The sequence below is a fragment of the Macrotis lagotis genome, chromosome 6 (assembly GCF_037893015.1).
Source record: "Macrotis lagotis isolate mMagLag1 chromosome 6, bilby.v1.9.chrom.fasta, whole genome shotgun sequence".
Classification (NCBI taxonomy): Eukaryota; Metazoa; Chordata; class Mammalia; order Peramelemorphia; family Peramelidae; genus Macrotis; species Macrotis lagotis.
The window spans coordinates 123,670,287-123,693,266 of NC_133663.1; the positions used below are offsets into that span (position 1 = coordinate 123,670,287).

Below are 22,980 nucleotides of genomic sequence, written 5' to 3' on the forward strand. Positions count from 1 at the left end.
TGATTACATGAGTTATAATGAGATTTAGAGACTAATAAAATTATTTAACTTCTATTTCTTAATATGATATGCTTGAAGTATCATGTTTACTTCATTATCTAGTCATTAGTTGTAATAAATAATATTGAAGCACAAACAGGTAGGTGGTTTAACATTCTCTAATTATGTTTTCCAACTTCCCTTATAAACAAGGAAATGATGACAGAGATGGTTGTAACAATGGACTATGTATATTGAAAACATTCAACATGAAAATTAACTGTGCATTCCATTTACTTATTTTGTGGAAGTCTTTCATGATGATTCAAACAGGAAAGCAATATAAATGAGAGTCAGATGGCATTCCAACAATTTAAAAACCTATTATTTTTTTTTCTTTCAGGAAAGAAACAGAAGTACTTAGGGATATTTATATTCATTTAAAATTAATACATTTGGCTACTCTTTGAAGGAAAAACTAGGGTTTCCTTACAATTTCTTACTTGATCACCAGCCAAGTGCTACTTTTTATCCAATTACATAATTAGGAAAAGAAAGTATTTTTAATTGGACATTATAATGAAAAGAAAACTTCATGGGAAAAATTAAAATTATATTAAATTTATGATTCACCTATAACTTTAGTAAAAACTAAAGCTATTAAAGCTTCAAAAATTGAAGCTCTTCTGTGCATTGAAATGTATTAATTACTGAAATACAGAATTAAGACTTCGGTATGTCTTAACAAATGGTTCCATGATACTATTGATTACTAGGTATAGAAATGCCTTTAATAGTTAAAAAACTTGTTTAACAACAGTGATCCTACAAGTTCTGAAATGTTAGCTAATAAGAAGTCTTTTTTAATGATATGACTTTTAATTTTTATATAAACAATACTGCATGATATGTCAAGGTATAGAGATATCCTAGCAAAAGGAAATGATGTTTAACCTATGGTCTACTTACACTCAATTGAATCACAAACAATGGAAGTTTCTACACTAGCAGGAGATGTATATGTGGCATTCCATTAATGTTACACCAATGTGACATTTGTGATAAGAAATATATTTAGATATGCTTTTCCTGAAGGTTCATGAAACCACAGAGATTATGGACATTAATAACTTATGGCTATATCTTAAAATAGCACATGATTTCTGAATTTTATTTCATTAAAGCTATCAAATTATTTTTGGCCAAACTTGGTGGTCTGTTTGCATCTTCATACTAGTAATTTCTATGCTACTGAAGACAGGATTTAGTCACAGTGTTGGAAAAGAAATAGTAAAAATCAATTTTAGGTGCTTTAAAAAAGTATAAACTTCTTTAAAAAACTTTTCTATGTTTAATCTGTTAAACAATAGCAAATTTCTTATGAATCACTGATACTGTAATTGAACTGGAGACATTTTTAGAGCAAGCTTGCTCTGGCTTTTTCACCCTACGATTTGGAATCTGCTCACAGTACTGCCAGCTTAACCAAAAAGGATTAACTCTCATATCCAACTGAGAACACAGATAATTCTCAGTAATTGGTAAAAAATGAAGATGAATGGGGCTGAGAGATAAGGAGCAATTAGCTCATCAGCAGTTACAGCTGTGCACTCAATCCGGATCCATCTCTTGAGTCTCGGCCCCTTTTAAAGAACCTAAGCAGAATAAGCATAGGACACCCCCTCCCCAAAAAATTGCTATACCTGCCCATCATTTCTCTCTTCTTCCATTTTATTTCCTTACTACACAAAGACACCTGTCATAGCATGCTATGTAAATTACTACCTCTCCCAGGACCTGTGTCTAAAGCCAATCTTCTTTTTAAACTTTTTTTTTAACAGAAACCAAATGACTACTGTAGACACTCTTAAATTCCCTGTCAATCGTTTCATTATAGCAGCATCATCTGTTTGAAAATATAAGCAATTCCCTCATCTAATTATAGGGAGGATTTGAGGTTCATTAACATTGCCAAGGCAGAGGATCCGATGTGCAAATGCAGAGCTGAGCTCAGTGGCCTGCATTTTTAGCTTCCTTTTATTTGCTTTCTCAAGGTCTCCAAGTCTTTTTCCTCAAACTGTAAAAGTAATTCTTTCCTTCCAAAGAGACGTGTGTTTATAGAAGGGAAATGACTATACTTTGTACTATTCTATTGCAGCAGAAATAAGTAGGGGTAGGGAGAAAGTTATCTGAGTAAGAGAATTTTGTCTTCCATCTATTTCAATTGGAAGGTGTGGGGATAAGTGGGAGAGGAGAAAATTGAGCAGAGGGGAGTAATATTAATGAGGGCAATTGTTAACTTCTAATAATAGGTTGTGATTTTTTTTCAGTACTAGAATTCAGGTGTCAATTTAGTTTTTGGCTAGTTTTTGCACATGCAAAGGAATTATTAGAAAAATTGAGTTATTGAACTTTCAACTATGTCTATATTTGTTCTTAGAACTCTGTGTATCTAAAGTATTCAGAAAGAGAAAACACCAGTCTTTAAGATTGCTTCACTTCCTTGAAGAAATAACAGTAGTTTGGAGGTTATGGCTATAGTTTAAACAATGAGATTTTCTTGGGACATCTGTTTTGAGATCACATTTTGAATAGATATGAACTCATTTCCTATGAAGCAAGCAATTTACTATTGTTGATAGCTGTTTACCAGTTCTATGAGTCAGATATTAGCTAGTGGCAAAGGTCCTCTCAAATCCTTAGAGTATTCTTTAAACTGTGTAAATACTGTTTTGATTATATAAAATGTTAAGGGAAACAAAAATGTGGTCTTTTCCTGCTTCTTTGGTAAATTATAACCCACAAAACATTATACTTGCAGGTATTTTTTTATGTAGTTACCTTTAAAGAGGTTTTCTTAGATGTCATTGCTTAATTGAATAAGATATTAGAACTAGCAAGTGTTTAAATAATGAAATTATTACAAGATGTTTATTATATTAATATTTTATGCTTTTGAAATAAGAAGTAAAATTCAATTTCTTCTTATTTACATACAAATAATTAAGGATAAAACTCCTTAAAACACCTTCAGAAATATTCACTTACCAAAAAAAAGTTATAAATGCCTCAAACAATATCGAAGTTGCCCCATAGGTACATTATTTTTTTATAAAATTTGACATTTTGAAGTCCAAAGATTGAGGAGCAGAACAATTTCAAAAGTTGGCTAATGCAGATTGGTTTTTAAAACAAAAAAATGGTAATTTGTCTAGTTCACATGTTATGGGTTGTGTTGCCACTAAAAAGAATCCAGGACATTTTTCCTTCTTATCTGCAATGTAGCTCATATCAGCCAACCTGTCACAAGACAGTATTTGATATAAACAAGAGATTGCAAAGACATCTCAGTAATCAATATTAGGATGGCTACAGTATGGAAGCCCCAACCAGTGCATATCATTTGTCTCAGCATCTATTTCTATGACCAAATGAAGCATTAATTCAAATCATAAATCTATGGTGATTTAAATCTGGGAATGAGCACCTGCCTGCTTTAATGATTTATTTTGTACATTTCAGTAAGCAGGAGATTTGTCCATATGAACTGACAGGTCACCTTCAGATGCCAGTAGCAGACTGTTTATCACCATGCAGACTAGCATCTCATCTTAGCAAGTAAATATTAAACTAAAAGAATCCAATTGATTGTGGATGGGGGAGAAAGGCGTCATGGTCATATATTTTATTCAGTGTGCTAATGCCTCACTTTGATCCAAAAAGGAGCTTTCTTTTTTTTTTTAAAGTTCTCATTCTGTTGGGAAGATGTGAGCTCAAGGTTATCTTTTAAAATTAAAAATATAAAATAATTACCCATAAGGGTCAGGTTTCCTTCAACTCTTTTACCTGTCTAATCTTTAAGCATCAGGTTTCAAACAATTCCAGTTTATCTATAATTAAAAGATATTAAAATAAATAAGAACTACTGCTTATGAAACTTAATCTCTAAATACAAAGCACAGGTCCCAAATGAGGGGTGTAATTTTTCCCAAATGCCCTCCCCACCTTCTAAATGTCCTATCTCGAAACTATCATTTATTTGCTGTAAATTCTGTATGTGCATATTCATGTACATATCATCTCCCTTAATATAATACAAGCTACTTGAGAAAAAAAAGTTTCATTTCTGTGTTTATATCTCTATCATCTACCATAATATGATACATAACATGATAAGTGCCTATTGATCTATTTATAATATCATCAGACAGGAAGAGCTTTTAGTAGATTTTCAAGATCTTATAGTCTTTGGATGGAAATGATAAACCCTTAGCAATGAATTACTTGAAGAACCTCATATTTGGAAGGCCTTCAATTTTTGTTGTACAAGATCACAGAATCCTAAAATCTTAAAACTAGATGGTATCTTAGAGATTATCGCTACATACAACAATCTTAGCTATGTAGAAATGCCTTCTGCTACATGTTAGTATGTTCACCTTTCCATATAATAGTGCCTACATGTATGTACACATCCTTGGGGAATACACATAGACACATGCCATTTGATGGGAAGAGGAAAGGGAGGGAGCTGTGGGATAGTGAATGGAAAGCTGCTCCCAGAGTCAGGAAGACTTCAACACAAGTCCAGACTTTGATACTGGTTTTGTGACCTTAAGTTACTTCATTACTCAGAGTTCTAGTCACCGTTCTGGGATTGTAAATTGAAAAGAAGATACTTACCTATAACAATAAGGGGAGTATCATTATTTAGGAATTCTCTAAACCAATGAAATAATGGATCCAGTCTCTATCCTGGGTAATACATATATACACATATACATAGATGTGTGCATGTTAATAATCCATCTTGAGATTCATTTAGTCAGCCTTTTTTTCTGTTTTTGTGTGTGTGTGTATATATATATGTATATATATATATATATGTTTGTGTGTGTGTGTGTGTGTGTGTGTGTGTGTGTATGGGGGGAGGTAGAGTGATACATATAAAACTATAGATATATATCACTCTCTGGTATGGAATCTCTATCATGAAGAATGCAAGTAATCACAAAATTTTTGTTCAGAAAGTAAATTAAAACAGTGATAGGCTGTGTGTTGCCCAAGGAAAATAAGTTAGAATGAGTCAAAGGTGCACCTTGAAGCTAGATCTTCTTGATTTAGAGGATGGTCATCTATCCACTACTACAAATCTCTATCAAATCAGAATGTACTATAGAAAAATGACTGGTAGAGTAAAAATGATTATTTAGAAAATCAGAATATGCAGTACTGCTGGTAGAAGGGGAAATTATAGACAAGTAAGCAGAAAGTTCAATTTTTTTTTGTCTTTAGCAACAATTTTTGAATGTCCTCTGTAGAGAGTCCTCCATATATCTTGGAATATCAAATCAATGTGGTTACCTTGACAGTATAGCCTTCCATGGGTTCTTCACCGTCTACCATCAAGATTTAGTTATATAGATTTTTTTAGTTCATGAATCACAGACATGGTTTAAGATAGTCCACAAATACTGATACTAATATGTTACATGTATAAATCCTAAAAATTCTCTATTACTAAGAAAAATTATTGGGTATTCACTATAACATGATTCATCATAGTGAAATTGTACTATTAAAAACATAGAAAAACATTAGATTAATTCTTCAAAGATCAAGAAACCAGAAGAATCATACACTATGATCTGAGGGTAAAACATCTGTACTTCCTATATTTAATGCTAATTTCATTTGATTCAAAAAATATTCATATGTTAATCATAAACATTGCCCTCAAAGTTCACATACAACCCAAGAAAAGGACCTGTGCAACAATATTCAGCTAGGCTAGGTGACTAACTATATATATATATGACTACTTTTGTGATTCATATTGGTGTTGCCATAAAGAGAAAATAAGTTTAATATTCTACCTAAATAGAACTTGATCAATAAACCAAACTCATAGTGCTTTAATATGGCATTAAAGTTTAAAAATGTTAAAATCAAGTCCCTATTAGAAGCTATAGTCACTGTGCCCATCCCAATTCTGAAGCTACTACTATTTCCCCAAGCACAAATCTATTTACCTCCTATATACAAATCTACTTCCAAAACTATTTCCTCTTTAGCTGTATAGGCAAACTCGATTGTAGGTATATGGGCTATGTTTTATTAATTTGTGCTAACCTCTTACTCCTTTCTCCAAGAACTGCCTAAATATAACAGGTGTATTTTTTTTTCTAAATTTTTTAAAGATTAATATTGGTTTGTAGGAAAACAAAGAATCCTTTGACAATGAATTAATTCAATTAAAGGCAATTATATACTTAATAGCATAAACCTAAAGACTACATTTGTATTTACTAGTTCTAAAAATATGTGAAGTTGTGATTCTTTCATTTTTATGCACTTATTTAAAATTTTTTAAAAAAGCATGAATTTGAATATAAGATCTATGGACAACTTCATACTCCCTCTATCTTTCCACCTGGCATCTTATATGAAAATAAGTATTACTGTTTCCTTTATTTTCCCTCAAATCCCAGGGACATCTTCAAGAATCGTTGCTTTTAAGGTTTGCCCAAGTAAAACTCATTGCTTTCTTTTTCCATCTATATTTATTGAGCCCATTGATGGCATTTGTGCTGGCTTATTTCCTTATCACTTTGGGAAGCTGGCTTTAACAGCACCACAACAGCTGGGTTTTCATTGTGTATATGTACTTCAAAATTACCTACCACACTAATGATTGTGTTTGGTATATGACAAATGTTTTAAAGGAAAAATTTGCAAGAATATTTATTTCTACAATACATTGTATATATTCACAAGCCTAGAACTGCATTTCAAATGACAGAAAGTAGGCAGCATCTGGTTATCTTTAAAAATAATCTGTAAAAGGGTTATAAGCATATGAAAAAGAGAATTTAATTGAACTGTCACGAGCTATTTCATTCTTATAAGCATATCAGTTGATATGGTATTTGAGGCTATCTTTCAGTCTCTACATTTCTCTTGTTAGATTATTTTATTAGCACTGTTTCAACATGATAAAAGGAACTAGTATGATACAATGGCAGAAAAATAATATTTTACTGCACTAACACTGACTTCAAGATATCATCAATAGAAAAGTTAACCCAGCTTTAAAGTTCATTTTAACAAAGCAAACTCGGACCCCTACCTACACCAACCCTCAAAAAAATGATTCCATGAAGTGAAATAGTTATTTTGGGCACAATTTTGAATCAATTAGTCCCTCCTTCATTCCTTTTACTTCCTCAACATCATCACCAAAAAGGAAGCACAAATGTGGTATAGAAGGACAAATCAACATTGCTTTTATAAGCCAATAATTTATGATCAACATGAGTTTTTGTTTCGGGGCACATATGGAAGGGGAGAATGTTTTGCTCTCAACTATCTGTACTGCAGTGAATTACCTAAAGTCAATATTCAGTACATTGAGAAACAAGGTTAAATTTTTCTTTGACATATCCATCTGTCACTTTACCTGTACTCTGAAAAGTAAACTCTGTACAATCAAAGTTCTTTCCTGGAAAAAAAATATTAACTAGTGCCTACCACTGAAGGCTACATAAGAAAAAAAATCATATGATAAAAATCATTATGCTTAGTATTCTCTTAAAATACTTGTTGCTACAGAAACAACTTGGTACCTTCAAAATGTGCCAAGAATTTCTCAAGTTAAAAGAATAAATGTTTTCCAGAGACTGACAGATATTTTGTTTTGGAATTTAAAAAAAGTAGTTATAACTGGAAACATGAATATTTGAATCAAACCTATTTTCCTAGCACTTACCAACACTTGAATTCAGATCTCCATTCTCTGAATCTGCTCCATGCTGGTTATTACTGGCATGGTAGTTGGTCATAGCTTCTAATTTGATTTTTTTCACCTTCATTGCTTCTGCTATAGCAGCATTGGTAGCTGCAGCAGCCGCTGCTGCAGCTGCTGTCAGACCTATTAAAAATAGAAATGGAACATAATGTAAATTACAGTATCATTCCTCTTGTATGAGTTTAAGTTTTTTTAAGTGACTTTTTAATATAGATGTCAATTTTCATATTAAAAATAAATCAACCAACCTTATCCTAATCCAACTCAGAGAATATCAGTGGTATATTGCATACAGTCTCGTAGCATATTATTCCAAGTGAAGCAATTAGCAAGTCTAGACTTAGAGTATAAATTCCTTGAGGGCAGAGTATTTGTATTTTTGTCATTTTATCCCTGTGATCTGGCATGGTAACCTGACATATTTTTGTTTTTATCAAACTCGATTACTTAATAAATAATTACTGCATTAAATTGGATGATGAACTTCAGATTAGGTTTCACCAAAAATTATGGAGATACATCTCTTTTAGGACTGGTTTTGACACTAGTTACTTTTATGATGTTGGTTAAATCATGTATTTTCTCTTGATTTCCACATTCTCCAAAAAAAATAAGGGAGTAAGAAAAATGAATTATATAATAATTTTCTGCCATAAAAGTCTATTATTTCATTACAATCCAATTTGTGCTCTGATTTTTGCCTACATTATTCTTCTTCATTTGTTTGATTTTTGGTGTTGATTTTATCTCATTATGTTCCTCTATATTTCTCTTTCTGATAGATTTTTATTCTCAGCAGGTTGGTTTGAAATTAAGCAGTCCTTTCTTTTTTGTACTCCACCATAATTAGAACTAATCATACCTTTTAGAAACTATCAACCAAAATTTGTTAATGAACCTAGAATCACAAGAAGAAACATTTATGTGATTCTTTAAAGTTTACAAAATGTTTTTCTCAAAATAATTATGGGTGGTAGAGAATTGAAAGTATTATTATTTCCTTCTTACAGAGAGGAAACTGAAGCACAGAGAGGTAAAAATGACTTTTCTGGATCCCCATGACAAGTAGTGAATGTGTTATGACTCAAACTCAGGTATTATGACTATATCACCATTCCCTTTTACTAATATTTCTTACTTCATACTAGTATATATTCTCTATTAACAACACTCACTTCTATACAACTTATTGGTAGAAAATAGTAATTGACTGGTCTGAGTTAGTCCAAATCTGATCTCATCATCTCTTCCAAAAGCTTATATTTTTACTAATGGCACCTCAGTTCTCCCAGGCTAATAGTGTTGTCAACTTAAAACTATCATTTTAGCAGAGTGAAATAGAAAGCTGAATTAAAATTGTATAACCTGGATTCAGAACTTCAGAACTGGATTCAGAACTCTATATATTATGTAACTTGGACACATCATTCAACTTCTCTGTACCTGATTTTTTTTTCCTTTTTCCTGTAAAATATGGAAATCAGAGTAGATGACCCCTATGCACATTCTAATGCTGCCTAGGATCTAATGATTTTTTTACTCTTCATCCTCCTCATTCACCAAAACTAATCATTCATCAAATCATATTGAATTTGACTCTGCATTAATTTTTGCTTCTGTTCCTTCCTTTCTACTCTTATTGTACTCACTGTAGTTAAAGCTATCATTGCCTTTTCTTTATAGCAACACTTTTTTGACTGGTCTCTGTCTTTCCTTATCTTCCATTTCACTCTTTCTTTTACAATGATGCCAGAGAATCTTTGTAAAGAATTACTCTGCTCATATAACATCACCCCCCATTCAAAAACCTTCCATGCATTCCCAATGTTTGCCAAATACAATAAAACTCTTGAAGATGGCTTTCAAGACATTTTATAATCTGTCTCCACCATTCTAGTCTTATTTCTTATTCTTTGCAATAGTCACACTATTCACTGTTCTCTGATGCTATTCTATTCCCTGCCATTCCAAATAACATACCTATCTTTAAAAATCTTCTTCCTTAAAGATAGAAATCAGATGCCACATTTTCTTTAGGCTTTTTCTTATAGTCCTATAAAGGTCTCCTCCCCCAATGTCTCAAAAGTCACTTGTTTGCCTGATCCTATGCACATAATCATAAACGTATTGTAATTTTGTAATATAAATCTCCCTACATGTTACATATGTATTTGTATAAATAATACATTATATATTTACATATGTAAATATAACTATATATAACATAATGGCATATATTTCTCCAATATATTTTAATTTTCTTTAGAGAAAAGATTTAAACTCCCTCATTTCTATATTCCCAAACCTCAATCTATTACCTTGATCAGAATTAACAATAAACGCATGTTGATTTGGACTCAAGTGAACTGAGTATTAGTATAGTTGTGTAAAGAGGAAATCAGCTTAGTAAACTTTTATCAAATCTACTATTTACAAAGTGCCACATTGGGTACTGAGATACAAATATTAAAACATAACACCTTTTCTACTTTCAGACTTAAGAGTCTCCCAAAGATTTTATCACATGTACAAACATAAAGATCATGTTTTGTATATCATAAGTATCATGTAATGTGATGGATGATCAGGTAAAAGGAGACATCTAGATAGAAACCTCAAAGAAACTTGGAAAAGGGAGAAAATATTTGCAGTTTGAAAGGTATAAGGTCCCATAAAGAAAGTGGAACTTGAGTTAAGAATTGTAGGAAAGCAAATATATATAAACATAAAGGGGTAAAGAAGGATGTGTTACAAGCATGAATAGATAGATCCATAATGCCCACATGAAAACAGTATGGTGTAGTAGACTAAGTGTAAGACTTGACAAATAAAATTTAAATTCAAGTCCAACAATACCTATCTGTGTGATATTTGAAGCTTCACAACTTTTTCCTAGAGTCTGTATCCTCATTGGTAAAATTATTGTTCTACCTACTTAGCTCAGAGGGTTGTTGTTTAAGAAATGCTTTACTGCAAATATGATATATTATTATTGTTGGTTTGTATGAAATAAGTGCAAAATGAGTATAAACAAGAAAGCATTGTATACAGTAATAGCAATATTGTTTTAAGAACAATGTTGAGTGATTAAGTAATTTTGATTATTATAAATACTCAAATTAACTACAATGGACATATGAAGGAAGATACTATCTGCATCCAGTGAAAGAATCAATTAAAAAGTAGGATAGAATAATGTTACATACAAACCCATGCACACACAAAAATTTGTCTTTAACAGTAGCCATCTCTAGGGTGGGGAGGAGGGTAGTTAGGGAGGAAAGAAAGAAAGAATATTTTCTGATAATTTATGATACATTTAAAAGCACTAGCAAGTTGTACATAAGAGATTTGTAGTTTTACCTGCAATTTCTTTTTTAAATGTAACTATTTTATGGAAATGTTTTATACCACACATTTAAAAAAATAATTAAAAAGAAATATTGACAAGGTAGGAAAAAGCAAGAATGTCAATGATTTTAAATATCAGGCTTAGGAATTTGTGTATTAAGCTTTAAGAGAAAACAAGGAAGAAATTAATGCTTCCTGTATAGATGAATAAAATGGCAATACATGTCCAATAAGAAGATTATTTAAGTAACTGTGTGAAGAAGGATCTAGAGAGGGGCATATCTAGAGGTGAGGGAGCTGAGGTTACTATTTTTAAACTAATAAAGTGAGATTTAGTGAAGGCCCAAATAAGGGTGGTCCCAATGTGACTGGAAAAGAGATCAAAGAGATCAAAGATTTCAAAGGTAGCTCAATAGTCTCAAGTAGAAAACAATGATCTGAAAGTCATAAAAACCAACTCTGCAATCAACTTTCTGTGTGATAGTTGGCAAGTGATAAAACCTCTCTGGGATTTATTTTTAAGTCTTCAAAACAAGAAGTTTGACCTTTATATGATTTCTAAGTTTTCTTCTTGCCAAAAAAAATCAAAACTAAAAACAATTCATTGCAATAAGACATAGGTAGATATGAAATAACACAGAGACTTGCCCTCAAGAGGCTTACAATCTTATTCTGTGTTTTAGTGATTTAGATTAATTATAATGTTCACACTGGGTTTCTATATTTTTATGAAATTGGTATAAAACTGCTGAATTAAGGAATGGTCCTTATCCTAAGGAAAAATTAACCTCTAAGTTCTGTTTTGCTTACCTAAATTACCTAAAATTTCATTTTCTTAAAGGATTTAATATTATATCTTTCTCCAGTGAATGAAAAATGGTCCTTAACTGAACTGTGGCATGTATCATAACTTAATCTCACAGTAAAAGTAATACAGACCAAATTTTTACGTGGTAAAGCACAAACTTCAGAAGTGCATTTCTAAAAACACATTTGCTACTGATAAAACATTGGTTTATAAAATATTTAATTTAACACAGAAGTTCCACAATGGTATTTTTAGATCAGAGGAAGGATATAAAGTTATATATTATATATTTATAGAAGCTAAATTGGGTCACTGAAAAGGGACAGTGCACCTTTGAACTGAGGTTAGCATCCTGTATTCATTAAACAATGCAACCATCTATAATTCCTTTCCTTTAAAAAAAGTCATCCTGGAAAACTATAGCTTAATGTCTTTGAAAAGGCTGAATAGATCTTTACAAGAAACACTCAAAGTTATCCTGCCTTATGGATAAAAGTTTTGAACCAGGGAAAAAAAACCTTCTAGTTTCCATTTTAGTTCTATAGGATAGGAAAGGCAATTTCTACCTGTGTTAAAAGATATACAAAGAAAGTTAACAATTTCTGGCTTGATTTTTGAATGTAAATAATTAAAAATCTGCTTTAATTTTGTCCAATCTACCAAATTTCACTTTTTTTTAGTTTTTTATATACACATCTTTCTGTTCCACTAAAATGTCAAACCTGTTGCATAACTGATTGGCATTAGAAATGTCAGCTATTTAAGCTCCAGAAAGAACTTAAAGTATCATTAACACTTGAGTCTTTTGTGAATTATTGCACACAGTTAACTACTTATGCTAAATTGTTCATTGTACCAAAAAAGTGGCAAAAGTACATGGTTCACCTAAAAGCTACAATGGTGGATTAGGAGCAACAACCTACCCAAATTCTCTGAACATTTCCTTCCAAACACTGAGTATTAACAATAGGTATTAAAATAATACTTCAAAACATTTTTTTGGTTTGGCAGAGCCAGTAAAAGATCAGATGGAGATATTTTTCCAACCTAAGACAGTTTAGGAGGTCTGTGGGAGAGATCTATGACACCTAGACTGGGGGCAGACCAAAAGACATAGCCTCAGCAGTAGCCAGCCTTGGAGATTACTGTGACATAGAAGTAGCAACTTCTGGGACTCTCAGCCCAGAGAGTGTTAAGGGGGTCAGAAAATTTCTCAGAGATTATATAGGATTATTTGCACTCACTGGGTCCAGCCGGAGTTGACTGATAACTCTGTTGCTCATAAACAGCTCTGGATTATAGGATAGTAAATAGGGGAAAGGGATAAGAGAAAGAGAGGGGAGATGATAAAAGGGAGGGTCGATTGAAGGAGGAAGAAGTCAGAACCAAAATAGATTTTTTGAGGAGAAAAGAATAAAAAGAATGGATAAACAGAAGAAAATAATTTAGAGGTAAATATGAAGATGGTAATCATAAATATTACTGAAAATGAGATGAGTTCACCTATAAAGAGGAAGCTGAGCAGAAAGAATTAGAAATCAGAGTCCAACAAGAGACACATGTAAAACAGAATGATACATACATGAAGCTAAAATAAGGGGCTAGAACAGATTCTCATATATTTCAATTAAAATAATAAAGGCAAGGGTAACAATAATGGTCTGAAGCAAATCAAAAACAAAAATAGACCTAATTAAAATAGATAATAAGGGAAATTATATTTTAACCAAAAGCACCATAGACAATTAAACAGTAACAAAAAATTTACAACTTTCTCTGATAAAGGCCTCTTTTCTCAAATAAATATGGACCTGAGTCAAATATATAAAAAGTACCATTCTGCAATTGATCAATTGTCAAAGGATAAGAACAGATGGCTTTCAGAATAAGAAATCAAAGCTATCTATAGTCAGATTAAAAATATTCTAAATCAGAATTAATTTCAGAACAACTCTGAGGTACCACCTCACACTTAGAAATACCAATTGCTGAAAGGACTGAGGAAACATTGTTATATAAATGAACTGTTGGTATAGCTGTGAACGGACCCAATTAATTTAGGAAACAGTTTGGAATTATTTCCAAAGGACTATAAAACTGCAAACAATTTGACCTAGAAATTCCACTGCTAGTTCTATAACTTAAAGAAATAAAAAAATGAAAAGGATTCAAAAATATTAATAGCAACTTTTTATGGTGACAAATAATTAGAAATTGATGAAATGTCCATCAAATGGAGAATGGCTGAACAATGTGTGGAACATGATTGGGATGGAGTACTATTGTGCTATAAGAAAGGATGTAAGGTATGACTTCAGAAAAAACAGTGGAGAGATCTATATCAATTGAATTTTCTCTTGTTTTTCTTAATGACTCCATACAATTTTCCCAATTAATATGTAAAGATAGTTTTTAACATTCATCTTTTTGCAGGATTTTGAGTTTCATATTTTTCTACCACCCTTCCTTCCCATTCCACTACCCATGGAAGCAAACAACCTAAATTGTACATGTACAACCATGTTTAACATTTCTGTATGAGTCATGTTATGAAAGAATAATTAGAATTAAGGGGGAAAACATGTGAGAAATTAAGAGTAAAGTAAAAAAGGAATAGTTTTTAAAAGTGAAGATAATATACTTTACATTCATAATCCATAATTTTTTCTCTAGATGTGGATAGCATTTTCCTTAACAGTCTCTCAGAATTGTCCATGATCACTAAACTGCTGAAAGGAGTTGCATCACAATTGATCAGCTCACAATATTATTGTTATTTTGTAAAGTTTTCTCCTGTTCTGCTCACTTCACTCAGCATCAGTTCATGCAAGTCTTTCCCATGCTTCTGAAATCAGAACCCTCATGATTTCTTAATTTTTTTTTATTTATTTAAGGCAATGGGGTTGAGTGACTTGCTCAAGGTCACACAACTAGGCAATTATTACGTGTCTGAGGCCTTATTTGAATTCAGGTCCTACTGAATCCAGGACCAGTGCTCTATCCATTGCTCCACCTAGCCTTCTCTCTCATGATTTCTTACAGAATAATAGTAGTTCATAACATTTATAGACCATAGCTTGTTCAATCATTTCCGAATTAATGGGCATTCCCTTAGTTTCCAATTCTTTGCCAATACCAAAAGAGTAACTATAAATATTTTTGTACATGTCTGTCTTTTCTCCTTTTAATGATCTATTTGAACCAGAGACCTTGTGCCATTGCTGGACAAAGGATATGCACAGTTTTATTGACCTTTACTGTCCAGAATGGTTGGATCAGTTCACAACTCCACCAACAAGACATTAGTGTCCCAGTTTACCCCCACCTTTCCTATGTTGATCATTTTAATGTCATTTTAGTCAATCTGATGGGGTTAAGGTAGTACCTCAGACTTGTTTTAATTTGCATTTCTTTAACAAATAATTATTTGGAGTGTTTTTATGTGACTATGGATAGTTTTAATTTATTCATCTGAAAACTTCCTGCTCATATTCTTTGACCATTTATCAACTGAAGAATGACTTGTATTCTTATAAATTTGACTCATTTCTCATATATTTTAGATATCAGTCCTTTATCAGAAAAAAAAAATCGCTGTGAAAATCGTTCCCCGTCTTTCTGCATTCCTTTTAATCTTGGTAGCTTTGGTCTTATTTGTGCAAAAATTTTTCAATTTCTCTCTTTACTTTCCTGCTTTTGGAAGCATGTATGAACAATATTGAAATATGCTTTACATGATTTAACTTGTATTATTGATATATTGCTAGCCTTCTCAGTGGTTGGGAGAGGAACAGAATGGAAAGAATTTAGAAATTTAAAATAAATAAATAGTATCTTTTTCAAAAGCACATGGTTCAGTGTAAAGGGCATTGATTTTGAGTCTGGGGACCTAAGCTCTAGGTTCAGGCCAGCAAATCACTCTATCTGTGACCTTTGGAAAATTATTTCACATCTCTGAGTCTTAGTTTCTTCATCTATAAAATGAAAAGATTGAGCAAGATGATTTACAGGATCTTTTCCATCTTCAATCTTATGTTCCTACCTTCATTTGTATAATTACTACAAAATCTAAAGTCTGGTCCACGCATAAATTAAAACTCTGCAAATACATATTCAAAACTTTAAATATCCTTCAATCCAGCAATATCACTACTATCAAATACTACCAAAGAGATCATTAAGAATGGGGAAAGACCCATATGTACAAAAATAGTTATATTAACTTTTTTGGTAGTGGCAAAGAATTCAAAATTGAGCAGATGTCCATCAATTGAGGAATGGTTGAACAAGCTATGGTAAATGAGCATGATGTAGTATTGTTCTGTAAGAAATCAGAGCAGCCTGACATCTTTAAAACTTATCTTTTAAGGGATGAAATTTGCTTTTACTGAAAACATATTTTATTTAAACTCTAGTCTAGTCTAGGTCCATATCCCCTTGAACTATGGAAGTATACTGCAAATTAGTTTGACAGTCTCCAATCTTAGACAATACTATTTTTCATGAAAGTAGTCTAATTTTTATCCTTTTAACATGTATCAAAAATTTTTAGCACTTTATATTCTGCTATTCTATAAATCTACTAGTTTCTATGAATAATTCAAAAAAGGAGTATGGGGGTGCTTAAGGATACATAAATTTTAAGGTAAATAGTGGTATCTTGGACTTCAAAATCTAAAAGAATAAAAAAAATCATACTTCTTTATTTTGACTTACAAAGAGCAATAAAAATGGAAACATAGATTTTAAAAAACAAAGAGAAATTCTTCCTATATGTGTTCACTTTCTCATTTTCATGATTTAATCTTATGATCTTTATTTTCTCAGGGATCAGAGTTACATGGATGCAAATGATTCACTTACGCATGAATACTATATATATGATTGTATATATGGATGTATATAATCCTCTTTCATACTAAAATTCATCTCCTAACCAGTTAAGAAGGGAATCAAATAATTTCAACAAGAACTATAGGGATTATTCATTTCAGCAACAAGTGAATTTATGACCCGTAATATTTTGTGAAAAATTTGGAAAAACAAAATTCAAAATACTCAGTACATTACTTTCAATGGTAGTTATCATTAATACTCTGAAATTGATAAGTTGTTTATGTCTGGCATTCTTCCTGCTGATTATTCAGTGAGACAGGCAGCTTTATAAATATCTCATCACTCCACCGTCACACAAATTTCATCGACAGTGCTCATGCACAGCTATTAGCAATATGAATCTAACCATTACAAGAAAGAGGAAAATCGAACATGTGGCATTAATACGCAGTCCTGGTTCCTAACCATCTGATAGGCAGATGGTGTAAAGCGGATTCTCCAGCTGAAATGAAGGGGCACATCATTTAAAACCTTGTTTGCATTCTAACTGATATCAGTGCCATATTGATATACATGATACATCATGGCAGTATTTGAACAATCTAGTTTGTTTCAGTCATAAATGTTTACAGCCTTGTTTTTTTATCTTTAGAAGCATGTTCAGAAGACTGTATTTTTAATTTATGAAACCTATTGTTTACTTCTGTTGAACTAGAAGATTAGCAAGAGGCAGGAATATTAAAGTACTTCAACCACTGCAATATAAGAAAGACAGATGAATAAAGTATGTTTTTCATAATAAAAGATATTGGTAAAGGAATTTAAAAAATTAGCCTAGTCATTATGGGATTTAAATATTTTTTTCTTTAAACTCAGAATTTCTATCTTGTGACTTATTTAGAAGCTGAATACTTAAAGTAGCCATTCAGTAAAAGCATGCACTATGGATAATGCACAGTTACCTATCAAAAAGTTCATTTTAAATCATGATCTTTTCCTTGGAATAACTTTTCAACTGATATCAAATTATGTCGATTAGTACAAAACACTGTTTGAGGGCATCTGGGTGGTGCAGTGGATAGAGAACCAGCCCTGGAGTCAGGAGTACCTGAGATCAAATCCAACCTCAGACACTTAATAATTACCTAGCTGTGTGGCCTTGGGCAAGCCACTTAACCCCATTGCCTCTCAAAAATCTAAAAAAGAAAAAAGAAAAACATTTTTTGAAGTAACTACTAGAAAATTTAAAAGTTTTAATCCCACTCAATTGAAAGTTCTTTTAGTCTCCCGAGAACTGACTCAATGAAATTGATACCTATTGTTTTTCTTTTTCCTTCTGCCCTAGTTAAATAGGACATATGCATAGCCTATCACAGTTTGATTAATTGATACAATGTAAGGTCTATCATTTCTTTATGGATACTAGACATACTCAAATTTAGGCCAAATATTTTTCTTCAGGATCAAATATTAAAGGCATCAAGTTATATAAAGAAATGGACTTTGTCTAGTTTTTTTTGGTACACCAGGAGGTGGAGATTTTGAAAGAAATAATGTCCTAGACATGGGGGCAATGAGAGGAAAAAGTATGGAGTGAGGAGATATAATATTTTATTTGCGGAAGATCAAGGAGGCTAATGTTATGGAACTACAAATTATATGGGTGGGGAATGTGGGAAGAGGAACAAAGACTGAAAAAATGGAAAGCGACAGTTTGTGAAGGGATTTAAAGGTCAAAAAGAAGATTTTATATTTGATCTTTATGGTAGCAGGACACCAATGGAGTTAATTGATTAGAATGTGATAGAATATAATGATAAAACAAAATATATAGCAGTTAAAATATAATAAAAGACACTTTTGGAGCATCAACAAAACCTTACCTGTTGTAAGAAATTTCTCTTCCATATAGAAATCTTCAATTACAGTTTCATATAAAATACTGATGGGGCATGTCTCCTTATTTCATACCTGGCTTAAAACTGATAATTGCTAAATATATTTGTTAGCTTAATTTTCAAATCATATCATGTCAGTTTTTAAATCATTTTAAATGATTAGGTGCTTTACAAGTCTCAGTTTATATTATGATCATCCTTACTAGAAGATTTATGCATAGACATGAATAAGAACTGCAAAAGATGGATTTTCCTTTAGTTCTGCACTCATAGAGTACCAGCACATGATTAATATCATAGCTTCATCAAAATAATAGTCATGTGATAAAATGAGAAGTGTCTTGGATATGAAGGTTGAGGACATAGCTTTGAATTCCAATTCTGCTTATTTGAATCATCTTAGATAACTCACTTAACCTAACTAGGACCAAATTTTAGCATCTCTGAAAATAATAAGTTTGGATTAAATAACCCCCACAGGTCCCTTCCAGATGTAAATCCATAAACCTATGACCAGGGAGTTATTTAACAGAAAATATATTCTTATGAAGTAATTTATAGTCTGTATAGTATATCAAATTTTAATATACTCTATTCACCAATTTAGAACATATAAAGTGCAAAATTATATGCAGTCCCTCGAAATAGTTCTAAAAGTTTATTTAGTGAGTCAGATTTTAGGAACTTGAAATTCATTTTCAAAATAGAACAAAGTTATGAACATCAGTTAGTTTCATCAAACAACACTTAAGTCCTATGGCACGAATTTTGTAACTAAATTCTCAGAATATTTATTTCTTTGGAGAAATGCAATCTGCAAAATGAACAATGAACTTTCTATATCACCTTTCTGGGAATGTTTATCCATATTATTATGGTAAATTCTCATAGCAATCCTCTTTAATTTTCCCTTAGATGAAGGATTGGAAAATTATGAACTTAAATACTTTGCACAAAGTCACAGTGTTAGTAAAGCCAAGGCAAGAATACAGATATTTGTACTACAAAATAAAATTGTTGTAAATGGTGATGAAGAACTCTGCTGTACTACAAAACTGTTTATCCCATAAAATAGTGAGATCACAGAAATTATAATCCTAACAGATTTAGGTACATCACAGTTTTTAATAGAACAGAAAAAAGTAGGTGGATGAAGAAAAGAATCTTATTTATAGAACCAGTCTCGGTAAAACATATAGCACAATTTTTAAAAAAAATATTTCCGTCTTCTATTTTCTTTTCAACCCTCCCTCTACTTTCTAATGCTTTTAATGCCTCATTTTGTCTTAAACCAATCACTGATTACCTTTCTTTCAAGGGAACCTTCCCATCCTGCACCCTTTATTCCCCAATTCCCAACAAAACTCATTACTTTCTTTCTATTTACTTCCTATTCTTAAAATGTTATTTAAAATTCACCTCCTCTGTAGTTTCAGCTCATATACCCCCAAACTAGAATGATTTCCCACACTAATCTCCAACTGGTGATGTCCAAACTCATGATTCAAGATCCAGCTCAAAATACATCTCATCAATGAAGCCTTTCTTTCATTGATAACAATGAAAACAATGCCAAAAATCTTAAGAATTTTTGATTCAGTATTAGATATACTATAACAATAAGTGAAAATAAAATTTAGAAAATGAAAATTAAGGAAAACTAGCAGGGTCATACAAATAAATGTAAGAAAAAAACTGCTGTAGAGGCATTACAATGTAAAAACCACTCAGAGCTTGATCTTCAAGATGTCTCAAAGGATAAGATTTGAAAACAATGGAAAAGATCACAGACAATCTTATTACTCCCTCTCAAAAAAAGTGAATGAGAGGACATCGAGAGATTTTTGAACCATAGTCCTATCTTCTTCTTTAAGGTATTTGTGATATAAACTATATACATCTTGATGCTAATATGAGAAAAAATAAGGAAGTTTATAGGCAGTTTTTCACAGTAACATATACACATATACCATATATTTTAATAGCCACACATTAATTAATAATATGTAGGGAAATCAAAATGCTAATATGTAAATTATTTGTTGCAATTTATTCTAGAGTATAAAATAGTCATTAAAACACACACAAACACATATATATATTATAAATATATATATATATATATATATATATATACTTAACAGGGTATGTCTCTTAATAAGTAAAGATAATATGACACTTTCAAAGATGAGAGAGATAATTTGCTTCAGGATCTTTTGATTATCAATGTTAAGGAAACATAAAACTGAAAGTTATAACTATCAAAGGTAATAATAATAATAATAATAAAAATTGGTAATATTTCTAGAGTGTTTTAAAGGTTTACAAAGCATTTTACATTGCCTATTTAATTTGATATTATCAACAACACTAAAGTAAATACTATTTTCATTTCCTTATCACAGATGAGGGATCTGAAGCTGAAAGTAATTTGCTCAGGGTCACAATTAATGATTGTCTGAGGGAAGTTTCCAATTGCGTCTTCCTAATTTTAAGTCTAGTAGTCTGTCCATTACATAATCTATAGACTTAGTCTTGAAATATTCTTAATTCAGTAAAGATTAAAAACAAGAAAATTCTTTTTTAGAAAGTTTTTATGGTTTAAATAGAACTAATTACCATAATTTTAGTCAACTCTCAGTTATCTTCCAATCTATCTTGAACCAACACTTATAGACAATCTATTTCGTGACCATAGTAACAAAACAGAAGGACTGAGTAACTAAGTTTGGGAAGGTAAAGTAGAGCTATTATATCAAACTCAAATAGAAATGGATCTCTGAGAGCATCATTTTGACTTAGAAAACTATATTTTAACACTGCCAGGTTGTATTGAATTTTTATTTATTTTGTTAAACATTTTCCAATTGGATTTTAGTCTGATTCAGGCCACTCACCAGAGTTTTGTAGCTACAGATTTTGACACCTCTGTGAGGAGAATAAGGTAAAGTAAAAGTGAATGTTTTACTAAGAGTGTTTTCCCTAAGGTTAAACATCCCAGCCTAGCACTGGCATTCAAAGTCTCCAACTGTCTGGCCCCAATTCATTTTTTCCAATCTTATCTATCAACACTTAACTAGAAAAGCAGTATGATATAAAGAACACTTAAGTGGAGGTGGTAGACCTGAGTTTGAGTCTTGTTCTGTCATTTATTAGTTATATTGGACACTTAATATCTTTGAAATTTAGTTTCCTCAATTTTATGGAGAATTTATGATTTATACCATCCTCTTCACAAGGTTCCAATAATGATCAAATGAGTTAATGTTTAAAGTCCTATATAAGTGTGAATTTTTACTGTTGTACACAGAAATAATTGTAATAATAGCTGACATTTTTATATAGCCTTATATTTAAAAAATCAATTTATTTGAACTTCTGTATCAAACAAAATCTTCTTGTATATCAAGCAAAACTTGCATTATCCCAATGAAACTTTTCTTACACTGTTCCTCCTAAATGTTATTGCCCCCAGACCTTTAAATTATTATTCATCATTTTTGCAGTCCTAAAATGCCTTCTCTGACAATCTTCTGACAACCCAACTGGAAATTATTTCTCCTAATTGTCTATACTTATAATTTGACCACTAGATAAAGAATTCTTTGGATTTGTTATTTTGTTGTTGTTCAATCATTTCCATTGTGTCCAACTCTTCAGGACAAAATTTGCAGGGACTTTTGGCAAACATACAAGAATGCTTTGTCATTTCCTTCTCCAGATCATTTCACAGATGAAGAAACTAAGGAAAATGGAATTAAGTGACTTGCCCAAGGTCACACAGCTAAGTCATATCTGAGGCTTCCTGACTCCAGACCTAGCATCCTATCCATCATGTTGCTTAGAGTCTGTTTTATGTATATAGGAATACATAAAATAAAGAAAACCCTCAGAGGGCCCTATTCTTTCTTTAGTTTTCACAGTGATAAGATGGAGTAGCAGAAACTGGAGAGAAGTTGAAGAAAAGCTTAAGAATCAAGTGGTTTTTAAAACTTTTTTAAAACATTAGCTTAATATACAAGAAATGTGACATTGTTAATAAATAACCAACAAATTGGCATCAGTATTGGAAAATCAAAATGATTCCAACTGTAATACTTATACAGTGCATTATTTTTTCTTAACCAGGAAACAACTAGTTACCAGTATTTAAATTAGCTATGCATTTTCATCTAGGACAGGGCAAGGGTAAAATTAAAGTCTAAAGAGGAGAAGGTATTATGCACAAAAACAACAGTTTAAATATAATCTCATTTAAGTAATCTGATAAAGTCAAAAATAGGGAAAAGAAAAAAGTCACT

General features: G+C 31.5%; 1 protein-coding gene across 1 annotated transcript in view; it reads right to left on the reverse strand.

Moving 5' to 3' along the window:
- The window catches only part of DACH1 (dachshund family transcription factor 1), a 487,947-nt gene that overhangs the window by 224,140 nt on the left and 240,827 nt on the right, over positions 1-22,980 (reverse strand). The window contains 1 exon segment of the mRNA XM_074191795.1: positions 7,748-7,909. Within this exon segment, the coding sequence (XP_074047896.1) occupies positions 7,748-7,909 (162 nt within the window).